Here is a 22,794-nt window from a genome sequence, read left to right on the forward strand (position 1 = left end):
AATATATACCATCAATAGAATATGATTCAGCTGAGATTAGAATATGTTTGGCTTGCCCTTATTTTTACAGGTTTAACTCATGCCATACTGCATATAAATATGTTATAAAATCAAAAAAACATATAAATTTTAAGTTTTAAAATATTAATTTCTTCTTTGAAGTATGCTTTGAAATGGTGAGTAGTTTCAAGTACTAGGTGCATTGAACTTCAACTTTCACAACAGTCATTGACAACGGGTAACAGCTACACTGGCTAAAGTTGATAGAAGTTAAAATCAGTATATATAAATAACATGTTGGGGAATTTGTATATTATCTTAGAATATACTTCTTTGAACGTTGAAGATTTACTTCTAAGTTTATATGCATTTTGATTGCACCATGAATATATTATATTCTTCAGAAAACCAAGCCATATATCAAAGCATTGAACACACCATCTATTGTCTAAAATACTTGTTCATTGATACATATTTTAGCGTACTGTCCCTGTTTTCATAAAATTTGAAGCTCTGGTGGATTGCCTATCCAATGCAATTAAAATCATAGATACATCCTTATTTGTATTCCCTCTATACCCAGATACAATACTTTGGACAACTCTTATAATTTAGATCAATTGCAGCAAGTTAGGATCCAGTCAAAACAACTAATTTTGCTATTGGATAATACACCAGTTCAAATATTCTTGTTGAAAAAAACTGTCTTAGTCTCTGATTTTCATGGGCAATGGTTGAAATGTAATTTATTGGTATCTTAATCAGACAATAAAGATCTCTAGTAAAAATCTACTGTCTGTCATTTAAAACAATACAAGACAGGATGGACAACAAACTAAGACTGCAAGGCAGATTCCTATTCTCTAGTTTTACACTTCTGTTAGTAGATGCCCATGCTTCAGAATTAAGATGATAGATAAGCAAAATATAAATCCCTTAAAATTCTGTACAAGAGGAAATGCTGGAGGGGCTGCAGGCAACAGTATTTAATGTGCCAGCTTTCAATGACATAACCCAGTGATGGCGAACCTTTTAGAGACCGAGTGCCCAAACTGCAACCCAAAACCCACTTAATTTATCGCTGGGTGCCAGGTGGGCATGGCCCACTGGGTGGGCATGTCTGTGGTGGGCATGGCAGACTGGGTGGGTGTGGCCAAGGTCGGCATGGTCACCTTGATGTTGCTTATGGGGAGGGATGCCTGTGGGGGCTGGGCAGGGTTGGGGGAGATCCAGGGGGTCTCTGGCAGGTGGGGCGGTGGGCAGGAGGCTCATTTTGCAGGGTGAGGCGAGGCAGGGTGGGGGTGCCATTGTCGCAGGGCAAGGCAAGGCAGGGGCCAGGGCGGCTGCTGCCTGACACTATCGGCCCCTGCACACACAGGCCAGTGAGCGCATGGGGCCAACAGTGTCCGTCAGCAACCATAGCCGGCTGGCCCCTCAACCGGCACACTCAGGGGCTCTGCAGCCCGCCACCAGCAGTTCAGAGAAGCCGCCTCTGAGCTGAAGGCCGGCCGACAGCTGAGGAGGTTATGCAGTGGATCGTGCCCGGGAAAAGGAGAGCATGCGAGGCCAGGAGGGGTGGGGCAGTGGGGAGGGAAACCAGCCATGCTGGGATGCATCCGACCACGTGGGACCTCGGTGAGTTAGCAGGCAGCTGGTTGAAGAGGGATGATTGCCATCTCCGGGGCATGGCACGCATGCCCACAGAGAGGGCTCTGAGTGCCGCCTCTGGCACGCGTGCCATAGGTTCGCCACCACTGACATAACCCATACAATAGCAACGTTACAGACTGGCACAAGACTAAGATGAAAAGCTAGGAATCTTGAGTTGCACGTTAACAAGATTTCTCCATTAAAGTATAGGCCTCTATTAATGCTTGACTTATGTTTCAAAAGCTCATAAAATTACAAAGCAGGGGAGGCTTCACACTTCCCATTTAAAAAAAATCTGGGAAAAGGCACTTGGTACTTGCTTAGGAGTGCTAGCAAGATCTTACTATGCTCAATCAAAATAGTGAGGCTTTATACTTCATTTTAGAAGTGAATCCTTTGAATATTCAATTACAAATCAGAAAGGTAACATCTGTTTCCTCAAGCTGAAATTGATCAGGGATGGCCACCCTTGATTCTGAATCTCAACTGTGAAGAGGTTTCTTGAAACCAACTAGTTACTCTGTGGCTAACCTGAGAAGTGAATCTGAACATTTTAAGCCTAAGATTTTGCAATACATATTCACTTAACTTTGTCATGGTGTTTTCAGACTATGAGCAGAGGTATAACTGATCCAAGCTTTCTAAGTCTATCCTGAATTTGAATTCAAATGAAAAGATGATGTGAGGATGCAAAAGGTGGATCGTGAACTTTTAAATATTTTCCCTCCCCTCCCCCCAATACCTTTGCTGAAAATAGAACAGTATAAAGTTCTGTCTTTAGGGTTACCTACAGTGTTAGGTTTCTATTCTCAGGGAGTTTTTATGTCAGGAATCACTGAGGAAAGGTGGTTCTATTTGCCCCTCATGCTTTCCCTGGGCTCTGAAGTGGCACAATCCCCCTCCTGCTGTAACTGTAATGTAGCTGTAAGGGAACCAGGTAGATTACAGCACAGAAACAGACCCAGTTCTGGCAAACTTGGAAAGGCTATTTCTCTATACTAAGAAAAGTAAACTTCAAAAGGCTGGAATAGATTCAGTTGTATTAATTTGAAAGGTATAAAAAAGTGCTGTTTTCCATTTGAGGAATCCAGGCCTCTGAAGGTCAAGAAATATTCCTTAAAAAAGGACATCACTAAAATTAAGAAATTGCTTTAGTCGTAGGATACTACCATTTGTGTTGTAATGGAGAGGAGTTTACAAAATGTTACACGTTATATCATGCAAAAACAAGGATGCAGATGCCACAAGAGCCCTTAGATGATGATACAGGAATTAAAGGGTGATCCTCGTTTACTGCCTCCTTGAGTTGGCACCAGTTTTCCCTTTCCATAGTATCCACCAAAAATGGCCCTCACCTCAATCTTTTTTGAAAGCAAAAGCATCCACATGCCATTCCCAAAGGAGAAAAGTTTCCCACCACCAATCTCCCCAATCTCCTCGCCTTTGTTCCCTGCCTTTTCCAGTTTTGCAAATTCAAGAAGGTCAAGGCCAGTTTGGACAGCTTCTACCCCACTGGCACAGCCCAGAGTGATATGGGCTCGGCTGCCTTTTGGGAGGCTGACTGCTGGCTGTAGCACATCCACATCCCCGGGCCACAGAAGCATTTGCTGTTCGCTCATTTCCACACGGGCACCAGCAGTTCTTGGGGTGATGAATAGAGCAGATATGGTTAGGAAAAAAGATTTTCCATAAGAGGTCTTCACAATCTGAAAGAAAAAAAAATACTCCTCTAAAGACAAGCTGTGTATTTAATTCAGATTAACCTGGCCATCCCCCATACCTAATACACCTTCAAACCAGAATTACTCTGGATTCCCACCAGCCTAGCCAGGGCTATAGTTCAAATGTATCATCCGTGTTCTATACTGGAAAAGGCTGGATTGGGGTTATAAGATTTAAGTGTTAAAAAAAAAATAGATCCAATCTGGATGGATCACCAGGACCAGAGGTTTAGTCTAGCTTTCAGACTCGTGCTGGAACCCATCCTCGGGGAACTTCTCTCTTATTAGAATGTGTAGACACATTATTCCTCTAGACACGTGACACATTCTGGTAGAGAGAAGTCCCCTGAGAGGATGGTGGGTCCAGCACAAGTCCAAAAGTTCAGAAAACTAAACCTCTGGTGCTGGTGACAGACCCAGATTCAGTCCTGCTACATTATCCTGGAACACGTATATTTGCCTTCATTCGTGAAAAAATTAGAATTCTGAAATTCAGAAACATTAACATGTTTAACGTGTTAAACTTATCTAATCATTCCATACTATTATCTATGTTTAAATAGTCGTTAGGTATGAGAAGAGAGGCAAGAGCATAAAATGCATGACTTGTAAATCATATGAGGTAAAAATAAACACAGATGATCAAAAGAAGTGACACAGTACAAATGACAACAGATCGACTAAATTAAAATACCTAGGCCAGGGGTAGGCAGCCTTGACTCTTTTATGACTCGTGGACTTCAACTTCCAGAATTCCTGAGCCAGCCATGCTGGCTCAGAAATTCTGGGAGTTGAAGTCCAAGAGTCATAAAAGAGCCAAGGTTGCCTACCCATGGCCTAGGCAAATAACAAATATTTGATTTGTAGCAAATAAGTTATTCTCCCAAATGTACACCTGTGCATAGTGTATTCCACACTTGGGATACTCATCACTGGGGTTCTCCCCTCTGGGGTCTTTATGAAAAGGCCATTTCTCTTTAATATGGGGAGAGTTGGTCCTTTAATTGGCTATGCAAGAACACTATAATACTGTATGTGGCTGAACAATGGGGTTTTTTTTTAAGTAAACCATATTTAATGGGTTCACACAATTGGCCAAGACGAAAATCAATTAGTCACATTTTGGCTAACATTACTTAAGTGTTCACTAGCACCTTCAATTGGGCATGGAAACTTTATGGCAAGCAACATAATGCCTTCCTTCTAGCTGCTTTAGTCAGAATGCTGGTAATTAAATTTGCAATAAGGAAATGTTCAGATTATGCTTCCTTATTCAAGTTAAATCCTTTGACCTCTGTAAAATACAAGAATCTGAACAGGATTTCATAATATTATTGCTTGGACTTCTAGTGCAACAATAATATAATGAAAATAAACATCAGATTGGTATGGGGAAATGACTTTTTTCTGGAGCAATAAACAGGTTGGAAAATGTAGAACCTGGACTTTGGTCATCTCAATCAGGTGTGCCACCCAAACCCCTAAGCCTTTTAGCATGTTGTGGCATGAGGATATACTGAGTTCTGCCAGCTCCCTTGACCCAACCCTACCCAGGACTCCATTATTTGTGAGCAAAATAAACACAAGCAGTTGGCATGTCTCTGCTCTTTCAGGCATAAAGCAAAGCTGCACTAGGAATTGCTTCCACAAAAACCTTCAGGAGCATGTTTTCCTTTGATGGTGGATTCAGTGAAATCTATAATCTTCCCAAGGTGGATTTCTGTCCCAATCTGGATATCCAAACTGGATCAGCTGGCAGGTATTCTAACCTATTCTAGGTTAGAAAGGATCACAGCTGAGGAACTAGGGAATTAGGTGAAAAGTAGCCCAACTTATTCTTTGAGGCATATGAATAAATCTGAAATACTTTTTGAGTTAATACATGTTCAAGGATTTTTAAAGAAGTATGTCTCCCTCTCATTTTCTCACCACACATATTTAGACATAGTTTTCCACTAGCTAAATTTGCTCCAAGAAAAGTCACTTATATGTGCTTTATGTAAATATGCTCAAGGAAGATTACAATTAATAAAATCTAAAATTGAGCTGTTATAAAAATGGATGTTTGTATAATGAGTAATTTAAATATAAGTAAATTTTACAGGAGAGATTCTGTAGTTCCATATATAATTATTCCTTCTTTCTGGCAATAAATTTTAGGAAGTAAGGTGAATTACATTTTTTTCAAGTTTATAGTAAATATTACTTTTAAGAGAAGATATCTTACATAGTGCATGAAATGGTGATGAATGTTGTGAACAATATTGATTTTAATAATAATAATAATAATAATAATAATAATAATAATAATAATAATAAAGTTGGAAGGGACCTTGGAGGTCATCTAGTCCAACCCCCTGCTCAGGCAGGAAACCCTATACCATTTCAAACAAATGGTTGTCCAGTCTCTTCTTAAAAACTTCCAGTGTTGGAGGGCATTCAGATTCCTTTGTAAATATGCTATTTCTCTCTTTTAAAATAGTTGAGGGAGGGTGAGGAAGTTGGATTTTTCCGACCTAAAGTCAGCTTGAAAAATTACATGCTTCCATCAAAATAAAAAGAAGAATTCTCACATCTTGCTGTGCATAATCGTCTGCTCCTGGAGCCTTCCCAAAGTCAGTGAATTTAGTTGTGGAATGCAAAACCCCTGGAGGCCTTTTCACAAAGTAGCTGGTCAGATCAATTTTCAGTTTGGGTTCTTCAGGGGGTTGCCCAACTGTAAAACAAGAAATAGAGCAAGCCTCAGCGTTTCAGATTCATGGTTTTCTTTGAATGCACTTTTCACTCCACACTGTTTTTGTGTTTTTGCAATATTAGTTTGGCAAGACAGATCATAATACAAGATAAGAAATATTTCATAGACCCATTTTGAGTTGAGAATTCTTACGAAAACAGCCTAGAGAGTTTCCATATAAACAAGACAACTTGTAATTTCATTCAACACTGCTGAGCATTTCATGCCCAAAGTGGCATAACAATGTCTGCATCCTCTATTTTCCTGCTATGCTCTTCCCATCTCCCCATATAGCATTCCCCACACTAGTGCTGGTTTATGACTGTTCTGGAAATGAAATAAAGAAAAGCAGTAAATATGGTATGGCAAATTTATCCACCTCTATTTGCCTTCCACTAATAGGAAGGAGCTGCTATTTAGAGGACTCTCAGTTCCCATCTTTGGTGACACTCACTACTACAAGGAGGGGGGAAAAATTCACAATTCCTTTTTAGTATTTAACTGTGGTCATTAAGTCAGACCACCGTTAATCAAACTTCGCAATTTTAAGATGTGTGGACAACTCCCAGAAGTCCCCAGCCAGCATATTATTTGAAAAAATATATATTAAAAAACAGGCTAGAACCTGTTGAATTTGATTTATTTGCTATCTCCCCAACACCTATGGCCTTTTAAACTAATATTGCAGAAAATGATTGTGATTGATTAGAAACAAAATAAGTAGACATATAACTGACATCAGCCATACAGAAAGAATTTAGAAATAACTTTTGAAATTACTTAGCTAAGGATATAAGCTTTCTAACTGCAAATCGTGGCCAACCTTGGTATAGGAATATGGTTATATATTGGGAGTAGATTACATTTGATATGTTTAGTTTTGTTAGTTTAGAGGCAAAAATATAACATTTTCAAGTCAAATTCCAAGGATGAATAATGATGGAAAATGAGAGCCTTAGGGTAGAATTGTTATTGCTTATGCAGACACATTCACAGGAAAGGCAGGATTTAGCATTCATAAAGCTCATCTTTCATGAAAACAAAAAAGTTTTAAAAGTATATCCGAACCAGCCTAATCCTCCAGTTTGATTTTGCCTATATTGTCAAACGTCAATCAAAAGGACCAATTGCGGACGTGTATACAGTATATATACTATACACCTACAGACATTATATACATACTGTACATATCAGCCACATCAATAAAATGTTGAAGAGACTGCACACAAGTATATGTGTTAAATGGCACACAGCTTCTGTGCAGTAGATCAGAAAATTAATCTATTCTAATTTGGAAGTCTCTCTTAAATCTGTTTAAAAAATAAAGTGTTTGGCTTTTCTATATTAATCAGACAAACAACTGTGAAATATTGGAGAATGAATACAGTAGGCATAATGAAGGTAGTGACATTTGGTCAATTGCAGCCTTCTCTAAGCTAGTGCTCTTTAAATATGTTGACGTATCATTTATATCAATTCGGAACAGCTTACTGATGGTTGGAAGGATTGATGGGAATATGTTGCTTGCATTTATAGCTTGGAACAGAAGGAAGATAAGAGATTTCATGTTAGATTTTCCTAATTCAGCTGCCTCTACATATGTCGTATTATAATAAAAGAAAACTCTCCCCTCCACCCCGACAGGTGAAGTGGACCCTCACACTCCTGGCTTTCTGTAAAGGTGTGAAAATGTGGCTCTGGGAACCCTCCCTAGGCCTTTAAACTAACTTACATTTTTAGATATTTTATTGTATACTGCTCAGAATCTTTGTTTGAGAGAGATGGGCAATTTAAAAATGTGATTAATTAATAAATATTAAGCCAACACAGGTTGAGGAGAATGAAACTCTAGTCCAAGTCATCTAGAAAGCAACCGGCTGAAGAAGTCTACAATTCCAGCACAATATGGTCAGGGAAGACTAATTCACTCTGTAGACCAAATCCTTAAAACAGAACTGACATGCATGTTATTTAGCAGAATCTCTTTATCTACAGGTTTATGAGGATCTATTATCTATGCAGTGTTAGATCCAAGACAGCAAGCAACAAGGACTATAACAAAAATTCTTGAAAGTGGAGTAGACAAGGTTGCCACAATGATTTTATGGAATTCAAAGAATTTTTGGACAATATCTGGAAGACAAAATTCTAGAGCATGAGAACAGTTTGGGTTTAGTGAATCTTAGGGACACTAGAATGCAGAAGCATATGTAGAAATGGAAATACATTATGAGTTCAGGGCATAGAAACAGATGGCAGGCAAGCAGGGGAATAGAATGACAGTTGGAGAGTGCATCCAGAAATTAGGATAGTAGGCAGGAACTCTCAATATTATTTGGTGCCTCATAAAAAACTTCAATTTATTTTAAAGCAAACAGGATGTTGGGAAGATGTGCTTTTGCTCTTTACCAAAATATGGTTTGTGTAATAGATCTTGCTTTCTCCTTGGAGGTTCATTAATTATCTAGTGACAATTTTGAGAAAGCAGTGTGGAATACAAAAGGAAATCAAAACAATATCCCCAGGTTTTCCAGATTCATCATACAAACAAAAAAAATAGCATGGAATGGTTTTTCTTTTTGCTTCTAAGATGAGATTTAAGAATGCTTCAGCAAATTATGCTAGAGTAAGCATATTAGCAAAGCCTGAAAAGCATTAAAAAGACTATACATATAAGCTAGTAGACAACCAATTTTCTATAAATAAAAAAGCTTGGGGGGGGGAGAGCACCCACAGTATTTATTTGACTCTTTTTTGAAGGCCTTAATATTAGCAAGCTCATCCAAAAATGCCTGCCCTGTCTTCCGCAAATGCTCTGAGCTCCTTTTACTTAAAAACCATCCATAATACAAGGGAAGGAAGTCCTTTTCTAAACTGGGCTTCAATTTCTTTAGCTCATCAGCTGAAAGTTTCCATTGATTCTTATCCTTCAGCTGCAAGCAATCCATTTTCCATGAAGTTTTGGGTTCCACAATGATGACTTTGTAGCGATATTTGTCTGCCATGTCAAAAAGCTGCTCTAATCGCTCCCGTTCATGGTGGGTGTCATCTACCACCATCACACTGATGTCACGCTTGCAATAGTCAGCTAGATCCTCATCAACCTTGCTGTATTCATCAGGAATGGCACTCCGGATAGCAGGCTGGATTTTGTAGCGGTCAACCGAAATGACTTTGCAAGCATCCTTATACTTGTCTTGGATGGCCTGCGCCAAGGTAGATTTTCCACTGCCCGGTAGACCTCGGAGAACAAAAAAGGTTTTTGATTCCTGAATGGTGGTAATCGTTTCATCATCATCCAGAAAGGGGAACTGCAAATTCTCAGGGCGCTCTTTGGGCTGGGAGGACATTTTCTTAAAAATCTTTGGCAGGAATACGTGGCTCTTCCGGGCGAAGCCTTTGTTCTGAAATCAAAAAGGAGAGAGAGAGAGAGGGAGAGAGAGAGAGAGAGAGAAAGAATAATTGTGTGGTTTTATTGGAACATTCCAGAGAGAGAGATACCATCTTTCTCCTTCATAATAGGCCACTGTTTTCAATCTCAACTGAAGGGGGGATTTTTTTGTTATTGCTCCTCCTCCTGCTGGTTATTCAGATGAGCACAAATGGCCTAGTGATGGTTGTAAATAGCACTATTATGTCAGAGAAGAGCTCAGTGCATTCCAAAAGTAGCAGCCCTTTCAGTTAGCTGTAGCAAAACTCAGTCTAGACCTACCTTTCCCAATCTGGTGCCCTTCAATTATGCTGGACTACAGTTTTCACTGTCAATATAACTAACTGTCCATTGGCTAGTAGAAGGTGATAGGGTCTGTAGTTCAATTTCTCTAGCCATCTTGTGCTATGCTGTGCTGGGGAAGATGGTTTGTCCTGTAAGGCTGGGGCTTGCCCAATTCTGTATATATTTCATATGAAATACAGGTAATTCTCGACTTACAACAGTTCATTTAGTGACCGTTCAAAATTACAACATTGAAATAAGTGACTTATTATAGTTTTTCACACTTGCGATCATTGCAGCATGCCTGTGGTCACATAATCAAAATTCTGACACATGGCAACTGTGTATATGTACATACATACATACATTTCTTGAGTGAGTTTTGCCCCATTTTACGACCTTTCTGGCCATAGTTGTTAAGTGAATCACAGCAGTTGTTAATAGCACAGCTGTTAAGTGAATTTTGCTTCCCCATTGACTTTGCTTGGCAGTGGGTTGTAAAGGATTATTACATAACCCCAGGCTACTGCAATTATCATAAATAGGAGCCAGTTGCCAGGCATACAAATTTTGATCGCACGACCATGGAGAGGCTGCAAAGGTCCTAAGTCATTTTTTTCAATGCTGGTGTAACTTCAAATGCTCCCTAAACAGACAGGTGGTGTCTGCGATCTTATACATCTTTTCAGCCTTAATGAAGTATTTTGGGAGGAGTCACTCAATGAAGATTGCTAAGGTCATTAAAATTATTGTTGTTGAAAAGTTAAAAGGTGGACATAGGAATGGGCAGTTGCCAAGACTGATAAAATTAGATATGTCCAGAAAAAGATACAGGGAAATGGGGGAGCAATAGTTGTTCGAAGGGGATTTTAACTAAAGATTACTAGGAAAGATTGACTTTATTCAAGGAAATAAATTCTTTCAGATGTGCAGATAATCCTTGACAACTGAGCCCCAAATTTCTGTTGCTAAGGGACACAGTTGTTAAGTCAATTTTGCCCCTCATTTTATGACCTTTCTTGCCACAGTTGTTAAATGAATTGCTGTAGTTATTAAGTTAGTAACATGGTTGTTAAGTGAATCTGGCTTCCCCATTGACTTTGCTTGTCAGAAGGTCACAAAAGGTGATCACATGACCCCCGGACATTGCATCCGTCATAAATATAAGTCAGTTGTCAAATGTCTGAATTTTTCACCGGAGCATGGAGATGCTACAATAGTCACAAATGTGAAAAATTGTCATAAGTTACTTTTTTCAGTGCCATTGTAGTTTCAGTCATTAAATGAACTGTTGTTAGTCAAAGACTACCTGCTTTGAGCTTCTGAGATGATACTGGATCAATAATAATAACCTCTAAACTGAACAAAGTGCTTAAGAAAGGAAAAGAAAGGGGAAAGAGGCAGCATGTATCTGAAATTATTAGAAGGCAATACTTTTAAAGCATACTTTAAAATGAGAAGTTTAAAAGGCTGACAGTTCTGAAGAAGGGAAGGGAAAACGGAAGGAAGGAAGGAAGGAGACTTTGGCCCCTAATCTCTGAGAAACTGGAAAAAATATATTAAAATAAAATCTATGTTATCATTTACTCTGAGTTCTAAACCACAATGAAGATCCTGGCTGTTTGGCCAAAATAATGCTATTTTGAACTAGCATTTGAAATACTATTGCAATATTATTTAAAAAGCCAACTGTCTGGGGACAGAATTACAACAGTTAAAAAACAAAACAAAATAATACCAATGGAAGGGGGGAGGAGAAACCACTGTAAGTACAAATTGTTTTGCAATGGGACTGAAATAATGCAAGCTTGTGTTAAAACAGGTGGGAGGAGACGCACACAATGGTACCACACAAGCCTGTCTTAAGAGGAGAACTTGGATTCATTTCCAGGAGAACAATTTGTCCCATTCTGTGCCACACAGGAACACACACACCCCACCCCTGCCCTGCCTATCCCACAAATAGGCAATCATGGAGGAACTCATAGCCAGCACCCAGCAGCTTAGTTCCACTCACACTGTTACAAAACTAACACATTGTGATTATATATAATTATATGTGTTATCATCTGCCCTGCTCCTCCCCCACAAAGACCCATGTCATCATAATCTTTGAATTTAATTTTGTCTTTTGAAAGCTGATCTTATAGCTCTTGCCTAAAAAAATCTGAGCTCAATTTATGGGACAAAATATTTCCCTTCAGATCAAAATTCTTAGCTTTTGTCACATTCAAATTCAATAAATTCTCAGTTTTAGTGCTACTATTGCTCATTTTGCTACTTTTCTTCACCAGATTTGTGGATGTCAACACCCAAAGTCTCAGCCATAGCCAAACTGCCTGAGAATTCTTTCCAGAAGAGTATTCTCAAGTCTGCAATTCAGTTAGGCTGAACTTGTTTGTAATATTTGGTAAATTGAAAAATTATCTTGCAAGAGGCAAGCAAAAGCAAAATAAGGGAATAATTGAGGACACCAGTTAGTTTAATAAGAGAAGTAGCATTTAGAAGAGAAAAAATATGTGGTTTCACATATACAAAAAACAAGTGTTTCTTTTAATTCTTTTGTTGTAAACAACTTCTCATAAGTTGTTACAAAACTGCTTTTGTCAGTTTTTTTGACATTCATTCTGGAGGTTCCCTTTTTTTAATGGAACCACATTTACATGGAGGGAAATAAGTAGTGGCCTACCCCAAGGTTCCATTTTAGGCCCAGTACCCTTAATATCTTCTTAAATGATTTAGATGAAGGAATAGAAGGGGAATTCATCCAATTTGCAGTCAACACTAAACTAGGAGGAATAGCCAATATCCCAGAAAATAGGCTCAAAATGCAGATGGATCATATGAAGTACTAGTACCACTTTACAAAGCCTTAGTAAGACCACACTTTGAATACTGCATCCAGTTTTGGTCGTCGTATTATAAAAAAGATGTTGAGACTCTGGAAAGAGTACAGAAAAGAGCAACAAAGATGATTAGAGGGTTGGAGGCTAAAACATATGAAAAACTATTGCAAAAATTGGATATATATAGTCTAGTGAAAAGAAGGACTGGGGGCAACATGATAGCGGTGTTCTAATATTTAAGAGGCTGCCAGAAAGAAGAGGGGATCAACATGATAGGAGTGACATGATAGCAGTGTTCCAATATCTCAAGGGCTTCCACAAAGAAGAGGGAATCAAGCTATTCTCCAAAGCACCTGAAGGCAGGACAAGAAGCAATGGATGGAAACTAACCAAAGAGAGAAGCAACCTAAAACCAAGGAGAAATTTTCTGACAGTTAGAACAATTAACCAGTGGAACAACCTGCCTCCAGAAGCTGTGAATGCTCCAACACTGGACGTTTTTAAGAAGAGACTGGACAGCCATTTGTCTGAAATGGTATAGGGTTTCCTGCCTGAGCAGAGGGTTGGACTAGATGACCTTCAAGGTCCCTTCCAACATTATTATTATTATTATTATTATTATTATTATTAGTAGTAGTAGTAGTAGTAGTAGTAGTAGTAGTACCTATTTTCCAAAGCAACAGAAGGGAAGACAAGAAACAATGGATGGAAACTAATCAAGGAGAGAAGCAACCTAGAACTGAGGAGAAATTTCCTAACAGAACAATTAACCAGTGGAATGGCTTGCCTTCAGAAGCTGTGGGTGCTGCATCACTGAGACTTTTATGAAGGGACTAGACAGCCACTTGTCTGGAATGGTATACGGTCTCCTGCTTGAGCAGGGGGCTGGATTAGAAGATCACCAAGGTACCTTCCACCTCTGTTATTCTGTTATCCAATATATCCAATTTTTAATAAAACAATTTTATTTAGACACTACACCTTTTTCACTGTGAGTGTTTATAATGTTTATTTCAGCCTTATAAATAAGTCCACAACATTTTTATTACCTACATTTTAGTCATTGTGATGTAAAAAAATAAATATAACTCAGATGGTAAAATTCCTCCATTGAATGAATTGAAAATCATTCTCCTTCACTATCAGTAAATGTGTATTTTTTACTAGCAGAGTTTACTGCTCAAGTCAATTCAACTTGTAACACAAAAAAACTATAGATTCATATCTTTGAGCCTCTCTCTTGATGTTCAAATCAAGTATAACTACAGTATCTATAAATAATTATAGAAACACATACTTTACCTGTCCCAGCTTTGTTCCTCCAAATATGTGGGACTTCAAATCCATAATCCTGTACTATCAAAACCATTTAACTAAAGGAATAGAAGACATAAAGTCCCACATATCTGGAGGGCACCAGACTGCGGAAAGCTGATATAGTTGGTTGGTAGTGTTATTAATGTCCATATTGCAGTGCTGACTTTCCACTGGAGAAATACTGACGGTTAACTCATGAATGATATTGTGAATTATTTGTATTTTACCCATTCACACTTTTCATCTACTAAGGACATAGATTAGACTTTTTCAATTTTGGTGTTAGAAAGAAAGATAAATTAATAGATAAATCTTTTAAGTTATGATATAATTCCAAGATGTTTTGTGGAATCTATTAACTGTGATAACCAAGTCTTATAAATGAAATTCTAGTCAAAACAACTTCATAAACCATATTGTATAGGTCTATCTCCTATCACCTTCCTCCACAATCATAATAATAAGTGTCTTGCTAGTTGAATAGATTATAAATTTAGTTTCTTTTCTTATCTCTAAACTGGAGACTATTCATGCTTCAATCCCATCAAAATAAACAACACGTTACTTATGATCAATTCAAATCTCATTCATTTTAAGATAAATTATTATCTGAAACAGAACTTCTCTGTATTTTGATGCTATTTCCTCAAATATAAAATTATTTGATTGCATTTGCTTAGTACTATATAGAAACTTTTTAAGATACACCGTTACTTTGAATATATTTGGTGCTTCATCTGTCCGTTACTACCTGCATATCAATTTTCCCTCAGTATTTTTTTCCACAAAATATAAATTCAGAGAGATGTCATATCCGTCTTGCTCAAAAAGGTTAGCAGGTTATGAGATAGAATTAAAAATATGGTTTTCATATTATGCTAACTGTCTTTGAGGCTTTTCTAGATGGATACATCCCCTCCTTCTTTGCAAATTTGTTTAGCAATCTTTTTACAAAACTCTGTATTGTATATGGGACTGATAACAGTATTTAAGTTTGGAGTATGGATGAATACTGGATGTAAAGTTTGTTATCTTAGAGGAAAACCTGAGATTAACCAATCTCTGTGTCCAATGATCAGAGGTTCCTGCTCATGCATAATCAGGAATTGTATCCCCAGAGCAAATATTCCAAACTTTGTAAATACGTTTCCTCACAAAATCAAGTTTTTATGTAGCAATTTGAAATTGTATTTATTTACAATCAATGACTCTCAAAATGATTATAACACTAAAAACAGTGCATAATAACAAACTCAAATACATAAGAGCAATAAAACCATCAGATAGACCTGTCACTTAAACTTGACTATAAGAAGAAAAAGAATATACAAAAAAAATACACAAAACAGGGCAAGGCACTACAAAATAAATAAAAATAAAATTGATCAAAGTATTTTCTAGTGACAACATAAGGTACTTTAAGTCTTTTTAATGCAACAGTTGCCAACTAAAACTTGCCAGCTGATCATAACAACAGGATTCCAGTCTAAGTGTATAAAATAAATCATATCTCCCCCATTGAAAACCTGATCTCTACTAGGGATTGGTATAGTATTACAACATTTGATAATAGAATAGAATAGAATAGAATAGAATAAAATAGAATAGAATATGGAAGGGACCTTGGAGGTCTTCTAGTCCAGCCCCCTGCTGGACTAGTCTCGCCTTAAAAACCTCCAGTGATGGAGCAACCACAATTTCTGAAGGCAAGCTGTTCCACTGGTTACCGTAATTGTCCTCACTGTTAGGAAGTTTTTCCTTAATTCCAGGTTGCTTCTCTCTTTGGTCAGTTTCCAACCATTGTCTCTTGTCTTGCCCTCTGGTGCTTTGGAGAATAGTTTGATGCTCTATTCTTTGCGGCAGCCCCACAAATACTGGAATACTGCTATCATGTCACCCCTAGTCCTTCTTTTCTCTAGACTAGCCAAACCCAATTACTGCAGCTGTTCTTCATATGTTTTAGTCTCCAGGCCTTGGATCATCTTAACTGATTTTCTCTGAACTTTTCCCAAGGTTTCAACATCTTTTTTGTAGTATGGTGATCAAAATTGGTTCCAGTATTCCAGGTGTGGTCTCACGAGGGTTTTATAAAGCGGTACTAATACTTCGCATGATCATAATACATGGAAGAGTACTTGCCAAAACATGATTGAACAGCATGTGGGTGTTTTAAATCATTGTAGGTACTTATCTTTAGATCACCTATCAGACCATTTGATCTAGCTCTAAAAAGCTTAATGGCAGCAGATAGGCATCTATCAGCTTTAAAGTAATTGAAGTAATTGAAGAGCCCTGGTAGTGCAGTGATTAGAAGGCAGTATTGCAGGCAAATTTGCCCACAACCTGGAGTTTGATCCTGAAGGTTGATTGAGTCTCCCATTCTTCTGAGGTTGATAAAATGAGGACCCAGATTGTTGGGGGCAATATGATAACATTGTAAACTGCCAAGACAATGCTGTAAAGCACTGTGAGGCAGTATATAAGTGTTATTGCTATTGCCTTGGCACTATTATAAGTAGGCAATTTGGTAGAAATGTTGTTGCAGCCAACTTCCAGTGGCTTGAAAAATTAGTCCAAAATATTTGAAAGATAGAACTTTTATTTTATTAATTCCTATTGCCATTGATGTTTATTGCAACTAGTTTTTTCAGAAAAAAAACATAATTTTAATCTTGGAGCAATTAATTGTAAGAATCCTCCCTGAAGAATTCTGCTAAGGCCTGCAAACTTTTCTTAAGGCTCACCTGTGTAAGAGACAGAATTGTCGCATTGTTGTCACACAGCAGCACTGCCAAATGTCTGTCTCTGAGCTTAAAGGGATAAAATTCTTTTTGGGTAAGAGTAGAAACCACTGAATTTACATAAATATTAAACAGTGGGGGAATTAAAATACATCTCAGTTTCACTTCTCAGCAGACTGAAATGTCTGCAGAACGAAGCCAACTTTATTGTTCTTCACCTGGCTGACTGTCCTTTCATGCAACATCCTGATTAGTGAAAGTAGCTGTGGTGAACAGATGAAAGGGGGAACTTCTATTACAGTCTATTTCTTGGAATAGAATTGAAGGCAAATTTTAATTTGAAAAAAGTGATATATAAAAAGTTTTGTTGTCCACACGTATATTTTTCTATTAAATGTCACAAAAACAGCAACTTTTATTAAAATTATTTTTTGGCCCATTGTAGATCTGTTCTTGTGTAGTAGCAGATATCAGAGCAAATGAACATCTAATATTACCAAGACAAAACAGAAAGTAGAATCTAACCAGCAACATATACCTACTCTTACCTAATAAACTGAAAATCTATTATTATTTATCCTACTTAATATTACAATTCCCATGAACTAATTTCACATGTTCTTAGAAAAACTGCTCAACAATAGCAGATAACACGTGATTCCTAAACAATCAACAAGCAAAAGCATTGTTTTAAAATTCTTTTAAAGATGTGTTTAGCATTTAGTTTCCAACTAAATATCTTGCATGATTCTGGAAGACTATGTCCACCACAACTTTTAGCTAGGCATGGAAAGTCTGAAAAATAAACTCTTGGACTAAATCTAATTATCTGCTTAATTCTTACATTTAATTAAATGTATTTTGTCAATAATTACAAAGTACCATTTGCAATATGTTGATACAGATTCTCAGTCATCCAAGTAGAGTTTTCTGGAAATTGAGTCATGGCAGTTGGACTTTTCATTTTTTGGGTTTGAAACGTTTCACTGCTTATCCAAGTATCCAAGTATATGCATAATTCTGTATTTATTTATTTATTTTTGTCACATTTATGTAGTGTATATTGGAGGTGGTGACCCTTTTGAGAACTGTAAGCAATGAAATTTAATTTTAATGTATGCTGATTAGTGTACATTCAAAATGACAATAAAGTTATGTTATTCTATTCTATTCTATTCTATTCTATTCTCCAGTCTGACTGAAAAAGCTACAGTTCTTGGATAGCAGCAAAACATTTCAAAACAAAAAAGAAAAGAAGTCCAGTTCCCATGACTCATTTTCCAGGTATCATCTGCAGTTCTGAACAGTTTTGTTTCTCATTATATTATGTGCTAATTTACACCATCACACATAACTCCTAATTAAAAAAACACACTGGATAGACTATCTATCCAATTAAAAGCTGCCTGGTATGCCTCTATATGAGTCTTCTTTCTCTGAATTTTCTTTCAGCCACTCATGTTTCACAAGGGCCAGTTGCAGACATTTGATTTATTAAAATTACCTAGTTTTACCCAAAACATAAATAATTTAAGTGTAAACATAACTCTGTGGTTAAAACTTCCATTCAGTCTCTTGGGCAACATTAATGTAATTGAAACTGTATGATGAATGGTTGAGGGAACTAGGTATATCTAGTCTAACAAAGTGGAGGAATAGGGATGGCAGGATAGCAGTCTTCCCGTTCTTGAAGGGCTCTCAGAGAACCTACTCTCCAAAACACCTGAGGGCAGAACAAGTAACAGGTGGAAAAGCATTAGAGATCCAACCTTTAACTAAGGAAAAATTTCCTTACAATGAGAACAATTAATCAGTGGAACCGCTTACCTCCAGAAATTGTGGATGCACTCTCACTGGAGGTTGTCAAGAAGAGATTGAACAACCATTTGTCTAGAATAGTCTAGGCCTCCCGCTTGAACTAGGGGGTAGACTCACAAGACCTCCAAAATTCCTTCCAACCCTGTTATTCCAGTTATTCTATTCTAAGTTATGCTAAAATGAATATCATCATCCTATACCTGAAATGTGAAGAAAATATTGAAGTATTCATTCTTGGAAGCTCAACAGGTTCAATTATTATAACATGTAAAATCCACTTTTGATTTAAGAATGAAATGAATTCCATCAGAAAAAATAATTTGTGTTTATTGGACCTCTCTAAGGGTTAGGCATCTAAAAGATTGGATATCAGATTTTTGTGCCAGATTTGTAAGAAACTCAAACAATTTGATCTTGTCCAACAATAGCTTTATTTTTATTTCAAATCCTAAGATATATTAATACAGTTTTGGAAAGAAATGAAATAAACATATATGTGATGTTAAATTATATTTCCAAAACATGGAATTTTGTTTTTGATGAAGAACTTTAGTTCTACTAAGCCTTGGGCTTGGCAAAGCAGACAATCCTACATAAATGTAAAGAAACTGGTATTAAGTAATGGCTTCAGAATATCTGTTATTTATTTTTGAAAACTTTTAATATTCTAAAACTAAGAAGATGAAGCAATATATTTCTACATGGGTCAGATTCAATAATAAGTTTAAGAATGGAAACAATCCCATATTGATACTAAATGGATATTATGTAGATATTTATATTATTTCCCAGCTTTTATATTTGTAATTTAGAGTTATGTGTTAATCTCTATAGTAGGTGTAGGCATTTTTAAAATATGCAACTACTATTGGATTTTTTCCCCATTGATGTTGTTTGCATTTTGGCATTTTATAAATAAAAAAATAATAGAATTATCTACCTTAAAATGGGCAATAACCTCCTTAAAAGCTCTTTCCATTTACAAAAGCAAAAGCAACTGACTCTCCTGACGGTAATTTTAAACCATTTACTATCTGAGTCCATTTATTTGGGTGTTCATTGTATATGACTAGTGCCTTGTATTTTAACTGCAAAAAAAAAATATCAGAGTCTACATTTGATCATGTTTTGTTTTCCAATAAAAAGGAATTAGAGATGAGGTTACATGTAGAACTAATGGAATTCCTCTAAAAAGCTTTCTGACTTTTGACACCAAAATGTTTGCCTAATTTTTTTTTCTGTTTGCCTGAAGTATGATAAGGCCATTTTAATGTTTTATAAAAATAAAATGAAGGATTAACATATATAGGTTTGTCTTAAAAAAAACTATTAAATTTTGAAAGTAAGCATTTTCCTTGCAATGTTTTGAAACCCTAAACGCAGAACACTAAAAGCTTGAGAAGTTTTTACAAAGAAGCACTTCCCTTTTATATCAACCATCTGCTTGCACAGCTGGTTAACTGTTTATGTGGAACAGAAAACCAATTCGTTCAAAATACACACCAGCTGTGCCAGCCATGAATAAAGGGGGAAAAAACCATATAAGCCACATCGACTAAACTGTGCAGCATCTGTGCAGCAATAAGCCTTGGGTGGATGGAGAAGGAATGTGTAGACTTGAGACACTGTCTATTCTGAATTCCACTGAGGAAGGGAGGAGAATCAGGCACGAGTGGCGGATCAAGAAATTGGAGCAGGGCTGATAATAAAGTAAGTACTGTTACTATAAATACAAGTTATTGTATTTATAGTGTATTTAGTGTATATAAATACAAAAAAAGAGTGGGAGGTTCTAGTAAAAATGGTGTATACCCGCTACACAGTCCACGTCAGTGCACACTTCAAAAATCAGCTGAACTTTTGTCAAAAATCCACACACAGACACAGACGTTCAGTGTAAATTCCCAAGCTGTCTTTGTTCTTAAAAAATATTTTTACTCATAAAATAAAAACTCTTTCTTCAATATAAAGTGACCTGAATATTTTTCAGAATGTGGACTTCAAAAATGTCCAGCCAGCAGGGCCAATTTTGAGAATTTGGGGAATTGAAGTCTACTCACCTGGACACAGATTGGAGTATGCTTTTGTGGAGTACATTAACTCCAGATTTCACAGCACTCCTGATTTATAAATCAACTTTCTGTGAATTTTATAAAGCATATCAATCATCAATCCAAGTTAATCTGTTTGAAGCTGATTTATTTTGTGATTACTGAATTCCCCCTGGCAAATTAAGGCTGTATTTTTTTACAATATTCAAACATTACCAAAGTGTATACATATTCCATCCTGGACAAAAATATATTCTCTTGCAAATAGATAAATCACACATAAAGCATGTCAGCCAGAATGTAGAGAAAGTAAAGTAAGATGTGGTCATAGAACTCTCAATTTAGGATTTGAATTTCTTCCTAGATTCATACCTGTCCTCAAGTTACCTCTCTTTATGTTTCCTCCCCTTTAAATTGAGATCACGTTATGTTCATTTTTTCTATCTTCTCCAGGCAGGAAACTGTTAAACAGCTAGCTTTGCCTGTGTGCAACCAAATGCCATCAGATGCATATTGCATTTCTCTCTCAGAGGAAGAAACATCTAGATCCAGACAGCTGAATAGGACTGGGCACATCCAGGACCTTACCTGCGCTTCTACCCACCAGAGCGGACCTCAGATTTCTCGTTGTTGCCCTTCCAGTTTACAACGTTTCACAGTTTGCGTTATCTCGCACAAACTGCACTCAGGCTAGGACCAGGGCAGGATCGCTTCTTATCTATGCTCATTGAATCTCGAGTTTCCTATGCTTTTTGTGTCCAAGTTCAATAGTTCAAAATTTTAATCTCTCTAAACAGCAATCCGTCCAATAATTCATCCTGCAATAAATGTCTGTGGGAGGTGGCATCCGCCAGTGCAGTGTTTCTCAAGCTTAACAATTTTAAGACATATGGACTTCAGTTCTAGCTACCCCGTCCAACAATGTGCGAAGTCCACACATTTTAAAGCTGCCAAGGTTGAGAAACACTGCTCCGGGACTTGCAGAATTCACACCACCCAAACTCACCATGGCAACGCCACACCGAGCGGATGGGGCGAGGTACCGGAATCAGGAACTTCGGCAGCTGCAAAACCGCCGGCGGGCTTCTTTGCATTCAGGCGGAGAGAGAGCGCTCGAAGCGGTTTTTATAAGGCCAAATGGGAACGGAAGCGGAGAAGCCACGCCCTCCAGTCCCTGCCTGGTACAACAGAGACGGGAAGGCGAAGCTCTGGGACTGCCCATCTGCTTTCCCCCACCCCGCCCCGGGCAGCAAGGGGTGATAGCGCGGTTATGCCCTGCCCAGCTCCGCGTTTTGTTTATTCTATTGCATTTTTTTAGAGGAATAAACAAAAAATGTGAGCGGAGGGAAGGGAATTTTTCAGTTTTAGGGGAGGACCCAAAAGGAACAAAAATAAGCCCCACTCCTAAGAGCAAAGTCTGCTGAAGAAAGCCTCCGGATAATTGGGGGGGGGGGGGAGGTAACTAAAGAACAAGGAAACAAAGTGTGGAGAACTCCCAAAACTTACAAAAGGAAGTGAAACAGAAAATGTAAGAATACACATCCATCCGAGTATAAACTCCACAACGGAAAATAAGCACACTCATTGTCAGGAAAAATATGAAATGGGAGATGAAGGAATGTTTAGAAGCAAAATGCCACAGATTTTTGAGTCTTAACAGTGTACAATATACCTCAACAAGATTTTGTTCAGAGGTTTGGGATTATATTGCTCATAATCATTGGCGGAGAGGCTCTATCACCATCTTAAGAAAACTCATCATTGCCTTACTGGGGTTTTTGTCTGCTGAAGGTAACAACGTTGCATGACGATTTGCAAGAATGGAAAGCAGATTGGATATTTTATATAGGAACATAATCACACAAATATCTAGTGGCTAAGTAGTCCTGCATTCTCTCCAAATTCTGCACATTCCACACGTGGAAACTCTTTTGACTCTTCAGATTTTCCTGAAAGACAAGTCCTAAAAACCTCAGCCAACAGATGAAACATGAGCTGTTGAGAACTATGGGTTAGCTTTTCTAAATTTGAAGCTGTCTACCTACTTACATGGAAATCCCTTTAACTTACTGAGGGAGTTTTGAGAATGCTGGGCTGTTACTGGAGCAATCAAATGGAATGGCTGCTTTCTATATAGACCAGCCTTCTGGGCTTGTGTGCTCTGCTGCTGTGTGACTTGCAGCTCTCAGAACTGGCTGCCC

General features: G+C 37.6%; 1 protein-coding gene across 1 annotated transcript; it reads right to left on the bottom strand.

Annotated features, from left to right (window-relative positions):
* Positions 1–2,610: 2,610 nt before the first annotated feature.
* On the bottom strand, positions 2,611–21,641 carry CNP (2',3'-cyclic nucleotide 3' phosphodiesterase). The gene is made up of 4 exons (XM_015832224.1): positions 21,600–21,641; positions 8,840–9,509; positions 5,945–6,087; positions 2,611–3,356 (listed from the first exon to the last, which is right to left on the bottom strand). The coding sequence occupies exons 1-4, from the start codon at positions 21,600–21,602 to the stop codon at positions 2,904–2,906; spliced, it is 1,269 nt and encodes a 422-aa protein (XP_015687710.1). The 5' UTR covers positions 21,603–21,641; the 3' UTR covers positions 2,611–2,903.
* Positions 21,642–22,794: the final 1,153 nt, after the last annotated feature.

Source organism: Protobothrops mucrosquamatus, unplaced genomic scaffold (genome assembly GCF_001527695.2).
Source record: "Protobothrops mucrosquamatus isolate PMUCROS unplaced genomic scaffold, P.Mucros_1.0 scaffold1, whole genome shotgun sequence".
NCBI classification, from domain to species: Eukaryota; Metazoa; Chordata; class Lepidosauria; order Squamata; family Viperidae; genus Protobothrops; species Protobothrops mucrosquamatus.

Coding starts and splice junctions, on each gene's coding strand:
- CNP (XM_015832224.1), bottom strand. Junction 6,088..8,839: donor AAAAGAGTCAAATAAATACT/GTGGGTGCTCTC, acceptor CTTGTTTTACAG/TTGGGCAACCCCCTGAAGAA. Junction 3,357..5,944: donor ACGATTATGCACAGCAAGAT/GTGAGAATTCTT, acceptor TTTTTCTTTCAG/ATTGTGAAGACCTCTTATGG.